The sequence below is a fragment of the Mauremys reevesii genome, linkage group 11, assembly GCF_016161935.1.
Source record: "Mauremys reevesii isolate NIE-2019 linkage group 11, ASM1616193v1, whole genome shotgun sequence".
Classification (NCBI taxonomy): domain Eukaryota; kingdom Metazoa; phylum Chordata; order Testudines; family Geoemydidae; genus Mauremys; species Mauremys reevesii.
The window spans coordinates 47,426,297-47,447,166 of record NC_052633.1 but is presented as its reverse complement, the minus strand read 5'-3'; the positions used below and the strand labels follow the sequence as shown (position 1 = coordinate 47,447,166).

At 42.7% G+C, this 20,870-nt stretch overlaps 1 protein-coding gene across 3 annotated transcripts in view; it reads right to left on the bottom strand.

Annotated features, from left to right (window-relative positions):
• Positions 1–20,870, bottom strand: part of ACVR1 (activin A receptor type 1) — a 95,474-nt gene that overhangs the window by 25,355 nt on the left and 49,249 nt on the right. For all 3 annotated transcript variants that reach the window (XM_039495408.1, XM_039495407.1, XM_039495409.1), the window contains exons 3-6: positions 14,452–14,715; positions 13,719–13,936; positions 6,227–6,326; positions 1,559–1,705 (exon numbers count right to left, since the gene is read on the bottom strand). In XM_039495408.1, coding sequence (XP_039351342.1) covers positions 1,559–1,705; positions 6,227–6,326; positions 13,719–13,936; positions 14,452–14,715 — 729 coding nt within the window. The remainder of the gene's footprint in view (positions 1–1,558; positions 1,706–6,226; positions 6,327–13,718; positions 13,937–14,451; positions 14,716–20,870) is intronic.

Here is a 20,870-nt window from a genome sequence, read left to right as displayed (position 1 = left end):
AGAATGATACACCAGTGAAAAGGTGACTGGGTGTAAAAGAGACTGGGAAAGAAAAAGTACTATCTAAACTTACAAACTGCAACTGTGGTTCAATACATGCAAGTGTGACAAAATTAGAGAAGAAAAAACATTTTCTTAGGCTTTTGGCTCCAAACAGAGAGAGTGTTGCAACAGGTACAGTTGACAGAGAGAAAGTGATACAGGGTCTCAGTATTCTATGTTTATATGCAGGAAAAATGGGCTACTTCATAAAGGACAACTCTAAAAAGTCTGACTTTAAAGCAGATTTATTAAGTTGATACAACACAAGATCTCTACAAAAAATGTTAATTTTCCTTTCATGCTTTTAACAACCCAGAGGTCAGAAGCTGTTTCACAGCAATGAACAAAAGGATATGGAACATCTGATTGTGCACTAGAGCTTGAACCAAAAAGACAGGAGTTTCTCAAATACACATAAGGAGAGAAGATAGAAGCAATAGCAGGAAAATCAGCAAGGAAATGGAAGTGAAGCTGATTGTCAGGCCATGGCAAGTAGCCTGTTTGCATCCATAATCCTAAAACCAGTGAAGTTTTAGCATGTTTTAAGGTGCAAATGTAGGAATATTTTATTTAAGTGAGCAAGGAGAAGTAGAACCAACCTGTCCTGTTCACAATCATCTTCATTAGTTATATCCTAGTACTGATCTCACAGTACTAGGATATAACTAGACCAGCTCATGATCTCCTCCTCCCTACATTAGTGCAAGCTCTTGAAATATCTTGTGTTGCTGACAGAGTTTGTAGGCTTAGTAAATGTTAATTTCAAATTCCATTTACACCAAGAATATAAGTTATTTAAGAACTGGTAAATCCCGATTACCTCACCCCTACACATAAACATACTTTACCCAGACACCACGAAAATATTTTCTAATGTTTGGTTGTACATCTTCATATCATCATCCTTTTTGCCTTATACAGGCAACTCATTTCGGTGTCCTCCATGAAGTCTAAAGGAATACTTATACTCAAATCTAACAAGCACATGTAAGTATGCAACAGTAAGAACAAACTTTGAGAGTTTTTCCCCCCCTCTTTCTTCCTACTCCATTACACCTATGTAGATTAAAACGACATTGGGCCTGGATCCAATGCAAGTGACTGGAACAGCTGTCACACAACTCTCAAAATTGTGATCAAAGGGGAGAACCAGACACTACAGTGTGACCTGACAGGCTACTATAGACCCAGGCTGCACACCTCCTTTCTTTTTCCTGCTAGCAATCAGCTGATAGCCACATTGCCTGCTTCTAACTAGCTTGTTTCTTCATTAAGGCAATGACTCTTGCTTTGAGGACCTCTCTGATCAGGGGCCTTTGATTCCAAGGATTGGCCTCTAAATCCCTCCCTTATTCCCATAAGTGTCTCCCCCCTCCCTTTTCCCAAAAAAATGTACCAAAGCCAGGATACTGAGGTGCACTTAGAAAACTGAAGAGCATACAACATTACAGTTCAAAGTTAACTCAGTTTCCTGGTGTCCCTGCTTCAGTATAATGAGTGCAATTGTTCTACTTACCTAAAATATTTTCATGCCGCAGTAACACAGTGTTGTACAATTCAGTTTCCCTGAACCAGGATTTTTCATCTCGTGAAGAAAAGATCTTCACTGCAACGTTTTCTCCTTGCCACTGACCCCTCCAGACCTCTCCATATCGGCCTTTTCCTGACAAAAAGCAAACAGGGAATTTTGACCAACGTTCTTCATTCGTGTCAATGAATTATAAGTTAGCATAAATAGATCAAGACAATCCAGTCTAAATAAAACAATTTTGAAAGGTGACAAGCTGCACTGCCTGCAGCTCCTTGCCCTCTCTGAAATGCTAAAGATAAAACACACACACCCCAATCTACAACTAGGATGCCTATGCACTTCAGCAATACAAATAAATAAATAAATAAATCACTGCTGAGGGCTGGGCCCACTTCTACCATGGAGGATGTGCAGTAACTGGAACAAGCATATATCTATTATGATGCACAAAACAAAAAGCCAATTGAGAGTCACACATTGTATTGGCTACATCATGGCAATACCACCTTGACCACTTTACTTGCACATACGCCCGTCCCCATATCCTTCATCAATCAGTCTGGTCTTTAGATTGTGATCTCTTGGGGGTGAGGACCATGTCTTCTTTCGTGTTTGTACAGTATCTAGATTACTGTGGATGCTACCAGGAACAATTCTGATCACCACCAGTAATGAAAGTGTCATTACAGCTTAAGCTAGAACATTGGCTACAGTGCAGCAAAATTATGGCTAGCTCTAGATCTTGTGGTGAGCAGGGTACACAATCCAGACAATCTGCAAACTCTGAAAATAGAGCATGCAGTGCACACATGCTGGGGAGACTGGGTTCTTCAGACTTTACTTTGCTTACAGCATTAGCCCCGCAAAAACAAATGATATGCCATGGATATAAATATAAATCTTCAACTGGTCAGTTAAAATGGACAAAACAGAACTTCAAAAAAAAAAAAAAAAAACCCTCCCTGAACTATTCAAAGATATGAAAACCTACCCTATTTTAGGATTTGAGTGTGCTGTAAACACTAGGTGGTTGCACACTTTCCTTTTGGATACCAAGTGCATGCACATACCAGGAGTTCCTACCATTTCTCTATTCCCCCACATGCTCCCTGTGTGCCACCCTCCCTTCCCCTCTATTTCAGGGACTCCCAGCAACTCCCACCCATTTGCTCATGCCTTGGTCTCTGTGTCCCCCATCTATTGTTCCCATTCTCCACCCTCCAACAGGACATGGGATGTGCCCCCCATATTCTTCTCCCAATCCCTCCCCTGGGCCCCCACTTTGCCCTCTCATCTCCATCATTTCTACCTCTGTCTCCCATCCCCCACCAAATCTCCATTCCCCCAACTCTAGGTCCCTGTTTCCACTCAGCTCCTCACCCCTCTGGGTCCCTGCTTCCCCAGTCACCACCACTCTCTGGTGTTAGTGTAGAGATTTGCTCACGTTGTCTGCCCATGACAGTGCATTAGCAGTAGAGTGCCATACAGCAGAGCCCAAGTGGTAAAGAGTTCTGATCATTATAGTTTTCATTATTGTATAGTGACTCATCTGATCTAAATAAGTTAGCCTCAATTTCAGTGCAATACAACTTCTTGTCTCTCTAATATGTATAGCTGCCAATGTTCAAGGGTGGGGGGGATGGGGTTTGGCACATCGATTCAACAACAGGTGTAATCAAGTGTAAAGAGATATGAGACACTGATGTGGTAGCGCTTGTCACACAGAAGGGATTTCCTGCCCAAGAGCTTTCCCTAGCAGGGCTACGTAGCCTTCCTATTTAAACACTGCCAACTTGAGCTAACTTAAGAGCAGGCTCAGTGCCAAACACACACACACACGAGACGTGACCATCTGCAGACCAGAGACCATGTAAGATCATCATGTGTAGCCTAACACTCCTGGTTAATACAAACTGAAGAAACACTCACATGTGGTTTCGACACAAGTGTGAATGTTAGTCACTATTTAATACACTCCATAACAAGAACAAAAACAGACAGCAGCACTAATACCATTAAGGCTAGTCAGCACACACATACTAATTTAAGTGTTTTGGCTGGGGTATGATTTTTCCTTTATTTTTCTTGAAAGAAAAGGAGAAAAAAATAGTACAACTACCAGTGTGGATGGTGTTCTAAAGGAATACGCTATACTGACATAAGCACATTTTATATTGGTGCACCTGCATCCACACTAGGGGATTTGTATCTGGTTTCAAGCAAACAGATAAAGAGCTGTACAAAATCCTGTGTTTAGACCAGCAGACCTATGGTAGCAGAAGAGATAATGGATTGCTGCTGGAGGCCTGTAGCTTGCCTATCTTGAATTCCATGAGTAACACACCTAGGCCATCATCAATGGATCGCCACTGGACAGTTATAGAACATGAAGGTCCAGTGTGGCTGTAGTTAACTGAATTTACTCTCCCCAGCCTGAGCCAAATGAGCACAGAAATAGAAGAAAGGACCCAGCAACTATTACCAGCGTAGGAAATGACTGTATATTCTTGCTCCAATGATGTAAAAATCTAAAAACAAAAAAGGTGGAGGAAACATTCAGAGATTCATGGAATTTAAGGTCAAAAGGGGACATCATGAACATCTCATCTGACCTACTGCATAGACAGGCCAACGAATTTCCTGTTTTCTTTCTTTGCAACAAAGAAAAGACACACATGGATTTATTTCCTTTTCCTAGTGTTTAAAAATAAAAACGAAAAACATTAAGTCACTTTCTGGAAGGAGACAATTTTTTCCTTCTCCAACTTGTTATTTAAAAAGGATATAGTTGCTTATGTCTTGAGTTAAAATGCAAAAACATTGTAGAGGTAAAGTTTTCCAACAATGAAGAAGAAAAAAAAAAAAAAAAACTTGTTACCTTCCTTCAAAAAGAAGAGTGCTAGATGGCAAGAAGGAGGTCTCTGAGTTTCTACAGGGAATTCTTTCCCAGGTGTGTGTCTGTTGCCAAAATGCTCCAGGTCCAACTGACTGCCATATTTGGGGTTGGGAAGGAATTTTCCACAGAGAGTCAGATTGGCAGAGGCGGGGGGGGGGAGAAGAGGGGGAGAGTTTTCCTCTGCAGCATGGGTCATTTGCAGGTTTAACCTAGTGTAAGTGGTGGAGTCTCTGTAACTTCAAGTCTTTAAATCATGATTTGAGGACTTCAGTAACTCAGCCAGAGGTTAGGGGTCTGTTACAGGAGTGGGTGGGTGAGGTTCTGTGGCCTGCAATATGCAGGAGATCAGACTAGATCAGGAGTGGGCAAACTTTTTGGCCTGAGGGCCACATCAGGGTTCCGAAACTGTACGGAGGGCGGGTATAGTGTATTAAATTGCTCCCTGTAGGCATGTGCTACTTATGGTGTACTACTTATGGCTGCCAGTCCTGGTGCTCTGAGCAGCATGGTAAGAGGGCAGGGAGCGGGGGGTCTGGATAAGGGGCTGCGGGTCACAGGGGGGTAGTCAGGGGACAGGGGTGGTTGGATAGGCATGGGAGTCCCAGGGGGCCTATCAGGGGTGAGGCAGTCGGGAACAGGGAGGGTTGGATTGGCCAGGAGTTATGAGGGGGGCAGTCAGGGGGCGGGACATGGGAGGGGGTGGGGGCCAGGCTGTTGGGGAGGCACAGCCTTCCCTATCTGGGTGTAATGTATTAAATTGCTCCCCCTAGGAATGTGCTACTTAGGGCATACTACTTACGGCTGCCAGTCCTGGTGCTCCATAAGTAGCACATTCCTACGGGGAGCAATTTAATACACTATATCCGGTGGCTCTCACAGCCGCACTGCCCGGCAGGACCTCGCAGCCCAGAGTGCTGCCCAGAGCGCTGGCAGCACGGCGAGCTGAGGCTGCAGGGGAGGGGCCAGGGGCTAGCCTCCCCGGCCGGGAGCTCAAGGGCTGGGCAGGATGGTCCCCGCAGGCTGTAGTTTGCCCACCTCTGGACTAGATGGTCCCTTCTCGCCATACAGTCTATGAGTCTAAAGAAAATCTACACAATACCTGTAATAGTGCACCTGGGTACACTATAATTAGCTACATTCTCATGCAATGTATTTTTACCCCTTAACTATCATTCAAATAACTGTAAAAAAGTTTACAACTGAACACCCCCAGAGTTAGCAGTATTCTACTTCACATCTAGACACTTTCAAACCCCATATATTCATATTTTTAAAATGGATTGAAACGTCATCTTCAAATCTAGCTTATGTGGCTTGTTTTGCTGATCACTTTGAAAGCTATGTTTGACCTCTCTCCTTTCTAGCTTTAGCTGACAGAGCTATGCAAATGTTCGACCACAGAAGACACACACTATGCAAAAGGTGAATGCATTTTTCATCAAACTTTCCCCAAAAAATTCCATCCACAGGCAGACGCATGGAGAACTCCACTTAATAGAAGTTATCTGAAAACATGTTGAGTACTGAGAAGAGAAAGAGACTGTTCAAATGGAAGTTAGAGCTCAACCCCAAGTAGGGTGACCAGATGTCCCGATTTTATAGGGATAGTCCCAAATATTAGGTGCCTATTGTAAGAAAAAGCTTCAGTTACTCCCCACTCCCATCCCGATTTTTCACACTTGCTATCTGGTCTCCCTAACCTCAACTGATACCAGGACTTGATATTAAATAAATATACAAACAAGAGTTTTACTAACCTACACACTCTAAGAGTGTAATCTGACGAGCCACTGTTCTTTGTACCAGGAAAGGAAGACCAGACCCACTTCCGGATGTACAGGAATGATCCAATAAGTCCTATTTAAAAAGGGGAGAAAGGGAGAGGAAACATTTGAGAAACGTAGAGTACGTAGACTTTTTATCCAAATACATAAATGTACATGTTCCCACTCGTTCACACAATGTTGATCATCTCAAGGATTATTAGGGTAGCTCCCTAAAACCTGATTAGCATCAGGATCACATTGTGCTAGACATGGTGCAGACAGGCAGACACCCTGCCCTGAGGAGTTTACAGTCTTAGACCTCAAGCTATAAATAGAGGGTGGGGAAAAGGGAGAGACAAGTTTTACATACAGAGTCATTTTCTATTGCAACCCACTGCCAGACGTTTTCTTCAGACAATGCAAGAGAAAAGAGGCCTCAAGTCTGTTCCTACTTTTTAGTTAGCAATTGTACCTGCCACAACACCATTTTCCTCCAAACATGTTTTGCAATGAAAAAGTGATTGACATTTACTACTCCTAGTACTGCCCTTGGGAGTTTGTTTGCTGAATGCTGGCTACTCTGTAATGAAATTCTACCTAAATTATTTTAACACTCTGCCCTTCCTTTGCTTAGCTTGTGCCCCCTCACTATCTCAAATGACCTTATCTCTGCTTTACTCCCTGTGTTAAAACTTTCTGTGCCTCACAGGAGGATATCCTTCCAAAGCATAGAGGCTTCATTTCTTTGAGCTTTCCAAAGACCCTTCAACTCCCTATATGATTATGAGAAAGTAAAAATGCAGTGTTTACCTTTTAAAATCTACATAATCTTTTGCTTTACCTTTTCAAATTGCAGTACTAGCATATTCTTTTCATAAAAGGTTACCAGAATTGCACATTGCTGTAAATGTGGCCTTGCTAATCACAGACACAGGAGTTTACCCATAACTAATAGTTGATACATCACCATATAAAAAGAAAAATATTTTTTGCTTTAAGAATCCCTAAAGGGAATCTTACATTTTAAAAAGATCTTTAGAACTTAAATTTTTTACATTTACTAGTCAAAACTAAAGAGATTAAATTTCAATAAAAAATTAAAAACCTGAAAGAGGAAAATATACGCCTGCTGTAGAAGTTTCTTTTCTTCCACTCGTCCAAGACCTGGTCCTCATTCAGATTTTGTGCTCGTTTAACTTCCAGTTCAGGAGTTGATTTTTTTGTTGAAATAGTTACACACCAGTACAACCCCTCTTAGTGTAGATGCAGTTATACCAATACAATCCTGCCCATATGGGAATAAGCTATTCCAGGATAAGTACCATTCTTCTAGTATAAATGAGGGGGGCTGCACCACTTTAACTATGGGGTATAGTTAGAACTGTACAACTTGTGAGAGTAGGTAAGTCAAACTCAAGCACAAAGGTGCCAGTTCAACAAAACCATTCCTATTCAACAAAGCACTTAAAAACATGTTGAAGGCCTAATAATTTTAAATTGAATTTAAGCATGTGCTTAACTACTTTGCTCCACAGGGGTCAAAGAAAGCACCAAAGTTGTTCTTGCATATTAAAACCCAAGATCTGTTATTGAAAACCTATGAGTATTCCACAGGGTGGCAGCACTTGAACATTCCAAAATGAGACTTTCTGAATGTCAGCTTTAAAAAAAAAAAAGGCACCAGGGATGGGATTCAGGGGAGTGGCTGCACTTTTTGTTGTCAACATAAGCTCACATGCTCAAAACCTATTACTAGCCCATCTGCCACACCCACAATTTATGTATGTAAAACACACACAATGGACAGAATAAGTCTTCTAGAAAACAGCATATGATCCACAGGTGCTGACTTTCCAAAGTGCTAGGGGTGTACAACCCCCAACTCTGCTCCAGGCTCTGCCCCCTCTATCCTCTTCCCCAAAGGCCCCTCCCCATCTCTTCCCACCCAATTCTGCTCCCTCCCCCGAGCACTCCACATCAACGCTCCTCCTCCCTTCCCCCTAGATCCTCCTGAATGCCGTGAAACAGCTGATCACGGCGGGTGGGAGACAGGGAGGGAGGAGAAGATGCTGATCTGCGCGGCCCCCAGAGGGAGCTGATGGAGGGCTGTCAGTGGATGCTCAGCACCTAAGTTCCCTCTAAGCTGCGTGGCCGTGGAGCTGCCTGTAAGTCCCATGCAGGAGCTCAAGGCTGTGGTGGAGAGAGATGCCTCTCCTCAAGCACCAATCTGCCCCGGCTGGGGGAGAGGCTCCCCGCCGGCCCCAGCACAGACCTACCTCCAACCTGCTGTGGCCGGGGGAGAGGAGCCCCTGCCGCGGCCCAGCTGCACCAGAGCTGCTGCAGCTGGGGAGAGGTGACTCTCCCACAGCCCTAAGCTGATGTGGTGAGAGAGGGCTGCCCTAGCCCTGAGCCCCCTCCCACAGTCTGAACCTCTTGGCCCCACCCCCACACATCACATTCATATTGGTGCACTTAGGATGTAAAAAATGTAGAGGGAACCCTGATCAGCACCCACCATTTTTTCCCCATGTAGGTGCTCCAGCCCCAGAGCACCCATGGAGTCTGTGCCTATGATGTGATCAGGTTATTAAAAGACAATAATAATTAGGGTTAGAAGGATTAGATGAGCAGTTCTCAAAACTGCGGGTCAGGACCCCAAAGTGGGTCGCAAACTCATTTTAATGGGGTGGCCAGGGCTGGTGTTATACTTGCTGGAGCCTGGGGGCGCTTGGGCTTTGCCCTCCCTCCTACTCCCCCCGCCTGGGGCAGTGGGGCTCGGGCGGACTCAATCTTCGGTCCCCCCGCCTGGGGCTGTGTAATAATTTGTTGTCAGGAGGGGATCATGGTGCAATGACGTTTGAGAACCGCTAGCTTAGATTAATCAGTGTCGGTAAATGTTTACTTTAAAATGCACATCATAAAAAAAAAATCGATAGGAGAAGAAATTTACAAATAGGCAAAGAAAGAAAAAAACATTGGAGTCAAAATCCAGAAATTTAGACTTTTGAATTAGGCTCTGTAAATGGACTAGCAAGTGAATAGTAAAGATAGGTATGATTTTTGATTCAAGGATTATTTACTTTGTATATTTTGACATGTGATATTGACAATCTGTGCTTTAGCATTTTATAAAGCTTTAACTTTTTGACTCTCAACACCTACTATCAAATAATTGTCTGACCCCCCCCATAACTGCCTACAACGGCGACAATTTTAATGCTTTAAAATGAACACCAATATTATCAGTTTAAATTATTAAAAACTGAATTCTGCCAAACCTAATACACACAAGAAGGCTGAATAAAAGCTGCACAGGGCAACCTTCAGTCTGGCATTTCCTAACTTTTGAAGTGCTTGACTTCTCAACCTTAACATTCTTTTAATGTAGGAAATTACATCCATAAAAAAACATCTAAATGTAAAAAAAATAATTTGATCATGTGGAGCCATACTGACTCCCATATGGGACAAGTACAAGGTTGGGCTCAGTTGATCCACAGTTCTACCACTTGAGCTAACTGATAACTGGTAGCAGTAGGAGACTATTACCTTCTATGTGGACCTGCCATTAGAGGGGGATGGAAATACTCTGCCAGTGGATTTCACATCTATTTGTGGACGAACAAACGAATACGGAGACTCAGGAACAACAGATTTCACTCTAGGTTCTGTTGGGGAAGGTTCTCTCATTTAGAGAGCTTTCTGGCCCTTATCCCCTCCCCCTCTGCTCACATTCCTCCCTCTTCTCCACAGGTCCTATCCTTTTCCCCACCCCAGTTCCTATCTCCCACCTCACTGCCTTCTACCTCCATTTGCTCGTGTCTGTCTCCCATACCAGCTCCTGACCCTGTCTCTACACCTCGCATCTCTTCCCCATCTCTGCTTCCTTCTCCATGCTGCCTGTGCAGTGAGAGGTGTGGGCTGCCGGCTGCTGAGAGCATGGGAGAGTGTCTCTGCTCTCAGTTCCTGATTACAGCAGCACATCGGTCCCCCAAAGCCAGGTGAAATAATTGCAGGAAGAGTCCTGGCTCAGCTCTGGGCTGGAGAACACAGTTACACTATGGGGATGACATGCAGTCTGACTGGCACAAGGGATTACACATGAGCAGCCCAGATGAAGTCTTCAGTGAGTTCAGCTGCCCAGGTCTAAACAAATCTCTGCTGGGCATACCCAATCAGATTTTTTAGCATCATAAAATTTGGCCAAATTTCCATGAAGATCACAAAAGACATGTTCCTGACATCAGGGTCATTCATCCCTTGGCCAAATTGTAAGTCCTTGCTCCAAGCTAGACCTTTTCAACAAAACAGTTTTGGTTTTAAAAGCATGGGCAAAACTCTTTTCTCATTCGCAAAAATGGCTGAACCCTTTTATCTCAAACTTCAACCCAAAAATTCAGCCTCAAGCAGAAAGCCACCACAGAAATTCAGCCCAAACCATTTAATTTTGACAACTGAAGATGGGTGTCGGATAATGGAAAGCTGTTGGCAACCTTAACTATAGGGAATGCTACCTGAACTAATTTTTTTGGGGGGTGGGGGAAGAAGAGAAGGAAACAATACTGTCAACTGTTTAAGTGACAAATCTTTATCTTACAGATTAATTTTTCAGTAAAAAAAGTGGGACGTGACTAAAAAAGTTTAAACTGTAAACTTAAAAATAATGAATAAGGAAGATTTTAGTACATTGTTAAAATCCTACTACTACTACTCTGTTAAAATACAAAAATAGATAGTAGTATATTCCAAATCCAGTTAAAAAAAATATATGATCAAGTGGATAGGTTGACATTATTGAACTTCTATTTTTCTTGGAGGAGAAAGCAGAGGAGGAAGAATTATAATTCTTGTTCTAATATTTCATAAAAAAACAAATTGTGCTTTCAGGTTTCAACCAGAAATCTCTGAAGCCTCATTTCGCCCAACAAGATTTTAAGTAGTATGCTCAGAAGATAATCTGAGAATGACAAGATTGTTTTACAGACAAACAGGACCCTTTATCCAAAATGTGAACTAACTTCGCCCTTCTTCCCCTCTTTCCCCTCCCCGCTCATTCTGGAATGAAGCAAAATGCTATCTGCGGGAATGACTGTAAAAACAACATTTTAAGGAGGACAGCTTTCTTCATTCAGGAAGCTTAGTGCAATAAATATTTGCTACACTGTGGGAACTAATCCTAAATATAAACAAATCTGATGTATTACAAAACCCAAGATTTTTCTCCTCTGAGTGCTTAAATCTGGAACATGAGAAGTGAAAGAATTATAGCTGGGATGAACACTCAGCTGTGACAAGGAACTATCAATTTGGTACATACTCAAAACTCAGTGGAGTCACATTGGATGCACTGCATACATAAAGTTTCATTCTCAGGGTACCATGTAATGTTTAAATTGGAAGTTGCTTTTAAAGTGAGTAACGTCACCTCATTCCTTTTAAAAAGAAAGCTTTGATGTATTCTTGTTTGCTGGCTGATTTGATCTTCCCTTACTTGAACATTTTCAAGGGGCACTAGATGACTCAGGTGGGGGCAGGGGGGAGAAGACAGAACAAGTAGAAGAATGGCCACTAGATGTGGTTCTTACAGGGCAGAGCTGAAGCAGAGCATTATGAGGAAGCTTCCATTGCCTATGCCACACCTGTTCTACAGCCAGGCAAACTTTAATAACTTTGTCTTGAGTATTTCAAGCTACAGGACAGAGGCAAGTTTAGCTCCTCCTCTCAACAAGCTCTAGATGAGCTGCACCCCCTCAGCTGGAAATCTCACATCTTCCACCAGTCTCCAGCTCAACACTGAGCCATTCTGAGATATAGCCAGATTCTCTCCTGTACTAGGATGCCCTCCAGATTTTTGCTACCTACTCCTAACTTGGTTTCTGTGCTGCAGGGTAGAGACAAGGTAGGGATGCCAGACAGTAAAAAGAGGCAGGACTGGCTCTTTGGGTTCTAACCTGCTCCTCCTCCTAATCAAGGTATCCTTTTGACAATGGTGCCACTTGGTGGTCACCTCATAAACCTAGGAAAATGATAAAACAACTTTCCCGAGGGTCAGGTTTCCGAGTCCATCAACTCAGCACCAATCCACAAAAACAAGTTTTAGAAGCATCTCACTTTATAATCTCCCATTTGTTTAAATGCAGGCATCACTTCACGGCTCCCTGAGTAGGGATTTTACCACTTGACTGTTCCCAAGCATCTTTGCTTTAACAAGTCCTCACAACTAGGCTTGCATGGCATCCACCAACTTTCAGGCAAAGAGAAGTGGGCAGAAATTCTTGAAGCAGTCAGCAATGCTCTGTTACTTGGTGATGGGGACACCTTAAAAAAAAAAAAAAAAAAGCATACAACCACCAACCTATTTCTCTCCACCTTCAAAAGCCAAGTGCCCATTTTCTGCCAGTCCAGGGGAGAAAAGACAAACAAACAGAGCAGGTCTCCCAAAACACAGAAAGGTCGAAGTACATGTTAATCTTAATATCCTAGTGGTTTTCAGTCGACGTTTCCTCTCTCAAGTCACTCTTTAAACCTTTCTATATCTCTTAACAGTCAGGTTGTAATGACAACACAGAGGAAAAGTTACAGTTTGCTTGCTTCCCTGTGACACACATAAAAAGGCTAAGATTTTAAAAATCAGAAAAAAGTGATGATTCTTCTTCTTTGTATTTATCTTTAGAAGTTTCAGGTATATCAAATTTTGTCTTCCCAGTTGCGGGCACTCTCTCAGGCTTCACGGTGTTGGTGTCATTTGATATTTAAATGGCAAGAACTTTCGAAGTGAGGTGTTTTTTGTTTGTTTGTTTTTTGTTTAAGAGGAGACTGAGTAAACGTTGACAAAAAATAAATACAAAAGTAAAGTAGGATTATGGTTAACCTGCTTACCAAAAAGTCCCCCCTCTCTCGCATTTACTCATATTTCAGCCTCTTTGAGTCAAAAATCTCACTCATTCTCCAGTTATCCAGAAATTCTTCAGCAAACATAGGGAAAACAAGATGTGAAATTCCTAACTAAATATGATTGTAGAGCCATTGAAAATATCCCCACCCAACTACCTTTCAAGACAGTTATACATCATGGACACAAAGGCATATTTGCCCTTTTCATGGTGAAGCTTAAAACGTACAACACTCTTGTAAGGTAACCTGAGCTACTCTCCTGTCACACCACATCTACACTACAAAGGCTTTTTGGTATTGCTACACCAGCGAACCCTCCTGGCATAGATGCAAATACCACCAGCAAAAAAGTGCTTGTACCAGTTCACTGAGCAAAATATGCTATACCAGCCAAAGCTCTTTTATCCAACTATAACTGTATACATATACAAGGGAATTTTGCAGATACAGAAATGTCACCCCGTCTAGCCCCCCCAAAAATAACCCAACATTACTATACCAGCACGAGTTTCTAGTGTAGACCTGACCAGAGAAAGAAATTGAGACACAGAGGTTAAGCAATTCCTACCATATACAAAAGGTTACTTACTGCCAATGTACTGTCGCCGACATTTGATGCAATGAGTCCCTCAATTGTGCCGTACTCTGCATCCCTAGCATTGAGCCTTTCCATGTGGTTTTGCTGTATTTTTCGAATAATCAGCACAGCTAACGCTGAAAATATCATCAGCACTATCACTGGAGCCAGTATAACAATGACTAGCATTTCCATGCTGTAACCCACAGCTTCTCCCTGGAGGGTTTGCCCTTGGTAAGAAAACAGGAAAGAGAAAGGAGGTTAAGAACTCCCACAGATAGTAGTTTAAAGACAAAATTATGCTGACATTTTCATTTGTAGTCAACTGAACTAAATACCAGTCACAGACAGTCAAAGCTACTTTATATAAGTTTACATTCACAGCCCACCGCCACCAGTACCACCACCAAATCTTTTATGGCAATCCCATCCATGGTAAAATCCATTCAAGTTTTTGAAATTCAGAATCACAGGGGGCTTCAGAGAGTTTTATCAAAGTCAGTAACCCAGAGTCAAAAAACTTACTGTTTTGCGCACTTTAGTCCCCAATATTCAGCAGCAATCAGTGACACTCTGATCATGCAGCTTGCAGACCCCAACTACACCCATTCTCAGTCCCCTCTGGTTCAAGTGGCAAAAGCCTTATGCCCAAACCTTAGTTTGCACTAGGAGAGAAGAACATTAACAGGCAAACGCCCGACTAGAGACTTATTATAAAAAAGCTATTTTAAAATTAACCTTTCACCTTTAGTAGGCAACTGTGCTGTGATATTCATGTTGCACAAATATCCCTGACAGCACTCGACAGCTTGGTCAGGAGACGGGGGTGTTTTGCATGTCATTTTCCCCTGTTCATAGACTTGGAAGCAGCCTTTCTGGTAAACTTTAGTGCCATCATTTATGCTCAGGGAGGCAAAGCACTGCTGGCCCTGGCAGCGATCTCCATTCCCACAGGACATGCCTTCACACACACACTCGTAGTGGACCATATTTAGCTTCAGCTCTTCATCTGCAGAGGGGGAGAATTGAGGGGACATCAGCATATGCTCTTATTTCATTTCAGGTACATGCAGAGGATATAGCTATTGTTTAATTCAGTAGACGCTAACTCACTGACTTTCTGTTTAAGAAGGCAGTCGTTTGAATAGAAATTAGTGCCACTCACACTAACTGGGACCTGAAGATGTTAACAGACCCAATTTATTAAGATACCCATTTATGAGCAACTAGTTTGTACCTGCTCAAGTGTCTGGTGAGGATTCTACTCAGCCAGAACCAAACAAACATTTACATGTCAAGTCACACTTGCCATCTTCTTAGTTGTGATCTAACTGCAGAGAGTAGAAACTGTATACCTGTGCTACTGGGGAGAATACCCATCACCAGCAGGCACTTGAATCAGCAGTGATTTAATCGGGCACCCTGGTCAGTAGTGTTTCAGTCCTCATGAGCATTTCTTTAATTGCAGTCTCCTTCTGCCCAGAGCAGACACATAAAACACCAGACTTCTGATGTCACTATTTTACAAACAGTGGCCTGCCAGGACAAAGCTGAGTAGAAAGTCCATTGGTTGTAGTAACAGTCATTTCAATTAACGAGCAATCAAAGAAATAGCTGCTCGGTAGACTTAAGGGAATTCCCTCTTTATACTTTATAACACTGTCTGGTCACATTTATGTAAGTGATTCAGATCTTCTTGATATCTTGATTTATTCAGTGCTGACAAGACCAGACTAGTCTGAGTTTTCTGCAGACTTTCATAGTTGAGAAATAAATTTTGCATGAAAGAACCACCTCTTGTCTCATGGAAAAGCTACAGCACACTTAGGCCTACCGGAAAAAAAATTCTCTCTTATGAGGAGGTCTCACTGTTGCTTACTTTGTAGGTCCCCCAATTCGCTGGTGAGCTAGTGAGATATACCAGGTGATTGTATAGCAACCTGCCAACACTCTTCCATTGCTGCTTCCGTAGCCTCAAACTTAATTTTATTCAGACCAAAAACACATACACAAAAAACTATTGATACTATAACACCAGCAGCTTACTGCAAAGTGAAGAGCAGTGCACCACATTATTCCAACTTGAGCAGACCACCAGCTGAGAAGGTACCACAGACACCCCAACAAGCCCACTGATTGAGAAGACCTACACAAACCAAACAGGTTCCAGGAGCTGAGGAATGTGAACTCCCAAATTCTTATTTTTAAGTTTTTTGGTAAATCCAAAAGTCTGGCAGTTTCTTATGCTGTTGTGTGGAGGAGGGCGGGTATTGTCAGCACTAAATTTCACTGTTAACATTGTATACTGGGGGCGCAGGAGGCAGACAAGAAAAGATATTTAAAAAAAACAAAAACACACACAAAAAACCCCCCCACAAATAGTCATGGAAAGAGATTTCCCAGATTCAGACAAGATCAAATACCAATAAATTCTCCAGTAACCCAGAACTTTTTCTGTAAACTTATATAATTTATCTCTCATCAGAATGAGAGTCTGAGTTCCAAAACCCTGCCCCTCTGCCCCTCTCTCTAGATAAGCCAAGTACAAGACAAGCAGCAAGAAGTTGCTTAGTACTTCAGGATCTGTCCCCTCTGGAAGCTTAAGGGTTACAGCCTAGTGCTCAATGGACATTCATCCCCAGCACTGCTCAGCTACAGAAAAGACCAGGGCCTGAATAGTGTAAAGTGCGGTAAGCCACTCAGAACTCAGAGATGCATTGTTTAAAACAGGGGTCGGCAACCTTTCAGAAGTGCTGTGCCGAGTCTTCACTTATTCACTCTAATTTAAGGGTTTGCGTGCCAGTAATACATTTTAATGTTTTTAGAAGGTCTCTTTCTATAAGTCTATAATATATAACTAAATAATTGTTGTACATAAAGTAAATAAGGTTTTTAAAATGTTTAAGAAGCTTCATTTAAAATTAAATTAAAATATAGAGCCCCCCGGACCAGTGGCCAGGACCTGGGCAATGCAAGTGTCACTGAAAACCAGCTTGTGTGCTGCCTTCGGCGCCCGTGCCATAGGTTGCCCACCCCTGGTTTAAAATATGCAAAAAGTATGAACAGCACTTCCACACAGCCAGAAACAACTTGAGGCACGGAATGTAGTCAGAACAAGCTACATGCAGCACTTAAGGCAAGTTATGAGGCAAGAAGCCAATGTTAAAGTATTTCCATCACCTAACCATTCTTATCCCAATACACTTGCATACTATGTGAAAGAAAACATACAAAAAACCACACAGCAATACTTACAGTCCATGCATTTTATGATGTGCCCCAAAATTTGACTTGCCACATTTAGAAGATATTCTAGCAGAGACTTGCAGTGAGTTCTCAGACTTGTGTGCAAGTTATAATTTATACACACACAGTACATTAGTTCATTACATAGTATTAAAAATTAGAGCTAGATTACAATTAATCAGACTAATTAATATTAGTTTGATCACTTACATGCTAAACTTACAAATTTCTTTTAATCTATTATTTCATGGAGCATTCTTGGTGAGCCGTTTCCCAAGGCCACTAAGCCTCTGAATTCACATTCATCCCAAAGAAACCTTTTTGTATGGAGATGCCTACAGGACGCCAGCTGGCTGGTTACAGCTAGATTAAATATTTAGGATAAACTAAGAATAGCCACCCCAAAATATTGATTATGTTCGTTCACATGAAATAATGTGCAAACTGAACACTTTACTTTGTAGGTTGTACCCAATTTCTATTTGAGAGATAGTATGTGCCTCAAAGAGCTCACAATGCCCTCTTTCATATTTATTTTGGAAAGCACTTAACACATACATACCCCACCACTGCAAATACATAATATGCATGTTTCTGGTTCTGTGGGAGATCTCTCTTTAAAAATCTCTAGACATAGGCTGGATTCACCTCTGCATCCAGGTAGTGCTATGATAGCCACTGGGTAAACTTCTTTTACTGATGAATTACTATAATTTCAAAGTTTACAAAAACTCTTAAGTTTGGCTTGGACAAACAGGATAAACTAGAGATGACTGTCATCCGGTGGCCTTTCGGAGCCAACCAACAGAGGGCACAGTGGTGCACAATGGTTAAAAGGATCCCCCACCTCTGAGGCATATTATTTCACCAGAGAGTAATGCAAGGTCTCTACAGAAAGCCTGTGTCACGTCAGTCATGATAATCACCACAAGATGTATGTATACACTCGCACAAAATCATGTTTTCGGGTCTGAATTGGGGCCAGCCACCAGAAATTGATAAACATCTTCGCCCGAAAGAAACCAGTTTATTGGTCTGTCTACAGAATGTCTGCCTGAGCACAGTGCTAATCAAGTGATTAGAGTCTCCCCTGGAGAATTTGCAGACAGGAAAACAGGGTAGGGGTTTATCCTGTTTCCAGTAGATGAAAATGGATTTTTGGATTACAGCTGTAGGTACACTCTGGCTCCTTTACCTAGGAAGGTAAGCGAATAGTGGGTTTGCTTCATGAAAAAGAAAAACATAGCCAGCCAGGCTCGTAAATGTGAGGAGAAGAACTTTGGGTAAGATGAACTTCCTTAGACAACAGGCTATCTTGTTAGTTAAGTCTAGGCTCTAGTATGTGTGTTATAGTTTTATTGTCTATGTAACCCTTCGTTTCCAATATTTCTGGCTGCTATCATTTGAATCTCTGTTCTTTGGTCAATAAACTTATATTGGTCTTGCTTTGTCTAGAAAAGAACCTAAGCCCTGGTCTACACTACAGGGTTAGGTCGAATTTAGCAGTGTTAGGTCGATTTTATAATGAATGCGTCTACACAAGCAACCCCGTTCCGTCGACTTAAAGGGCTCTTAAAATCGATTTCTGTAATCCTCCCCGGTGAGGGGAGTAGCACTAAAATCAAACTTGCTGGGTCAAATTTGGGGTAGTGCAGACACAAATCAATGTTATTGGCCTCCAGGAACTATCCCAGAGTGCTCCAATGTGACCGCTCTGGACAGTGCTTTCAACTCCGATGCACTAGCCAGGTACACAGGAAAAGCCCCGGGAACTTTTGAATTTCATTTCCTGTTTGGTCAGCGTGGCGAGCTCAGCAGCACAGGTGACCACGCAGTTCCCCCAGAATCGCAAACAAGCTCCAGCATGGAGCGAACGGGAGACACTGGATCCAATTGTTGTATGGAGAGAAGAATCTGTGCAGGCAGAACTCCAATCAAAAAGAAGAAGAAATGCTAATATATATGCCAAAAATCGCACAGGGCATGATGGACAGAGGCTACAACAGGGACACACAGCAGTGCCACGTAAAAGCCAAGGAGCTCAGGCAAGCCTACCAATGACAAAGGAGGCAAATGGTCGCTCTGGGTCAGATCCCCATATATGTCGCTTCTATGATCAGCTGCATGGCATTCTAGAGGGGGGACCCTATCACTACCCCACCACTGTCCGTGGACACCTGCAAGAGGGGAGGCTCACGCAACACGGAGAAGGAGGAGGAGGAGGGGAATGCACAGCAGGCCTAACAATTTTTACTGTAGCATCTTCATCCTCTGCCTCAGACAATGTTTTTAGTCCCAAAAAAGAGTAACCCCCACCCCAAGATGCCAGAACCACTGGAAATGGGCCACAAACCACCTCTCATTCTAGTCCAGCTGCTGGAGTGGGAGATCAAGTGAAGACTGGCCTCACCCTCCAGGCATGCTGCTCTGTTCAGGAGCCTCAAAGCATGGGCCCCAACCTCTCCCTAGTGGAGATTTCACTTAAGGCTGGCTGTGGTAGATGGGTCTTTCACGGGACTCTCCTAGAGCTACACATCTGTGATATGCCTCAGAGAAGTCCAACTTGCCAGGGAAGCCAGGTCAGGGAGAGCAAAGATGTGACTGGAGGAAAAACACAAAACACAAACAACAAACACAGATGCTCCATGTTTTCTCCTAGTGCACTTAACTCAAAGAGACAGAAGAGTGGCTCGTGGATCAGGTTGGGCCTTTTCTTCCATATCTAAGAGCCTTGTATTATATATAAATAATGACTATGTTCAATACCTAATTGTAAAAATCACCAGTGACATTCTGGCCACAGTTGGTCTGTATTAACTCAGTTTTTCTTCTAAGCAACATAATCTCCACGCATTACCAGAGACCCTACAGTTAGATCTATGCTGCAACATAAGCCAGGCCTAGGCTCAAGCCTAAGCCCCTCTTCCCTCTCTACACAAATCACGCTAACCCAAGGCTCAGATCCAGGGTTCCAGGGCTTTGCAGGGTCCAAGCCAGAGTCAAGCCATGACCCAGGGTTCAAGCCCTGTTACTCTGCAGGGTACAGGCAGCCCTGCTTGACTTTGGTCCTGGGAATCCCTCCGAAGTGTCTCACAATCCCATGGGCCAACTTCCTTTGTCTTCTCTATCACAAGAATCTCCAACTGACCCAGTGAAAATGGAAGCAACTCTTCCTTGGCATACAACTGCAGCTCAGGCTAGCAAAGTGCATCCACAGATTGTATGTCAGCAGCTTGTCTCCCCCTCCCCCAATCAAAATGGTAGCCAGGAAATGCAAACAGTAAAGAATATAGAATATCTTTAAAGTATATTTTTACTGGAAAGACAGGTTTTGCTAGGGCATTCCTCTTTCTTAAAAATAACCTTGCATTCTCAAGCTGGTAAAGGAGGAAAAAAATTCCATTTTCAAATCTATTTCATTTCAGTTAGAGGTAAATCCATTGGCAACAAAATCATTTGTCCAAAATAAGCCTGAGGATTGAATTTTTGTCCAGAAATGTGCCGGGGGCAGGGAGGAAGAAAGATGTAGAGTTCTGCATGTTTGCATGCAGCCATAACTGGGATAAACCATTTGGAAGCAAACACCAGCACCCTGTTGACTCCTTTGTGAATTGTGACCCAATCCTGGGTGCTGACAGCTGCACACTTTTCCTGAAGCAGGAACTCTAAATAGGTAGTAATACTGCAGGGGAAGGGCATATCTTCCAGGGCCACCTCAATAGCTGGCCAGTCCACTCCACTCAGACATGCTGTTCAGTCCCCAGACATTTGAATACTTCTCTTGCATTAACTGCAGGTTTCCCCACCAACAGCTTGAAACATCTCCCTTTGCCAATCAGGCACCACAAAAACTTATGTCCTCCAAAACGTGAGAGGCATACATGGTTAAAAAATAAAATAAAATAAAATAAAAAAAAT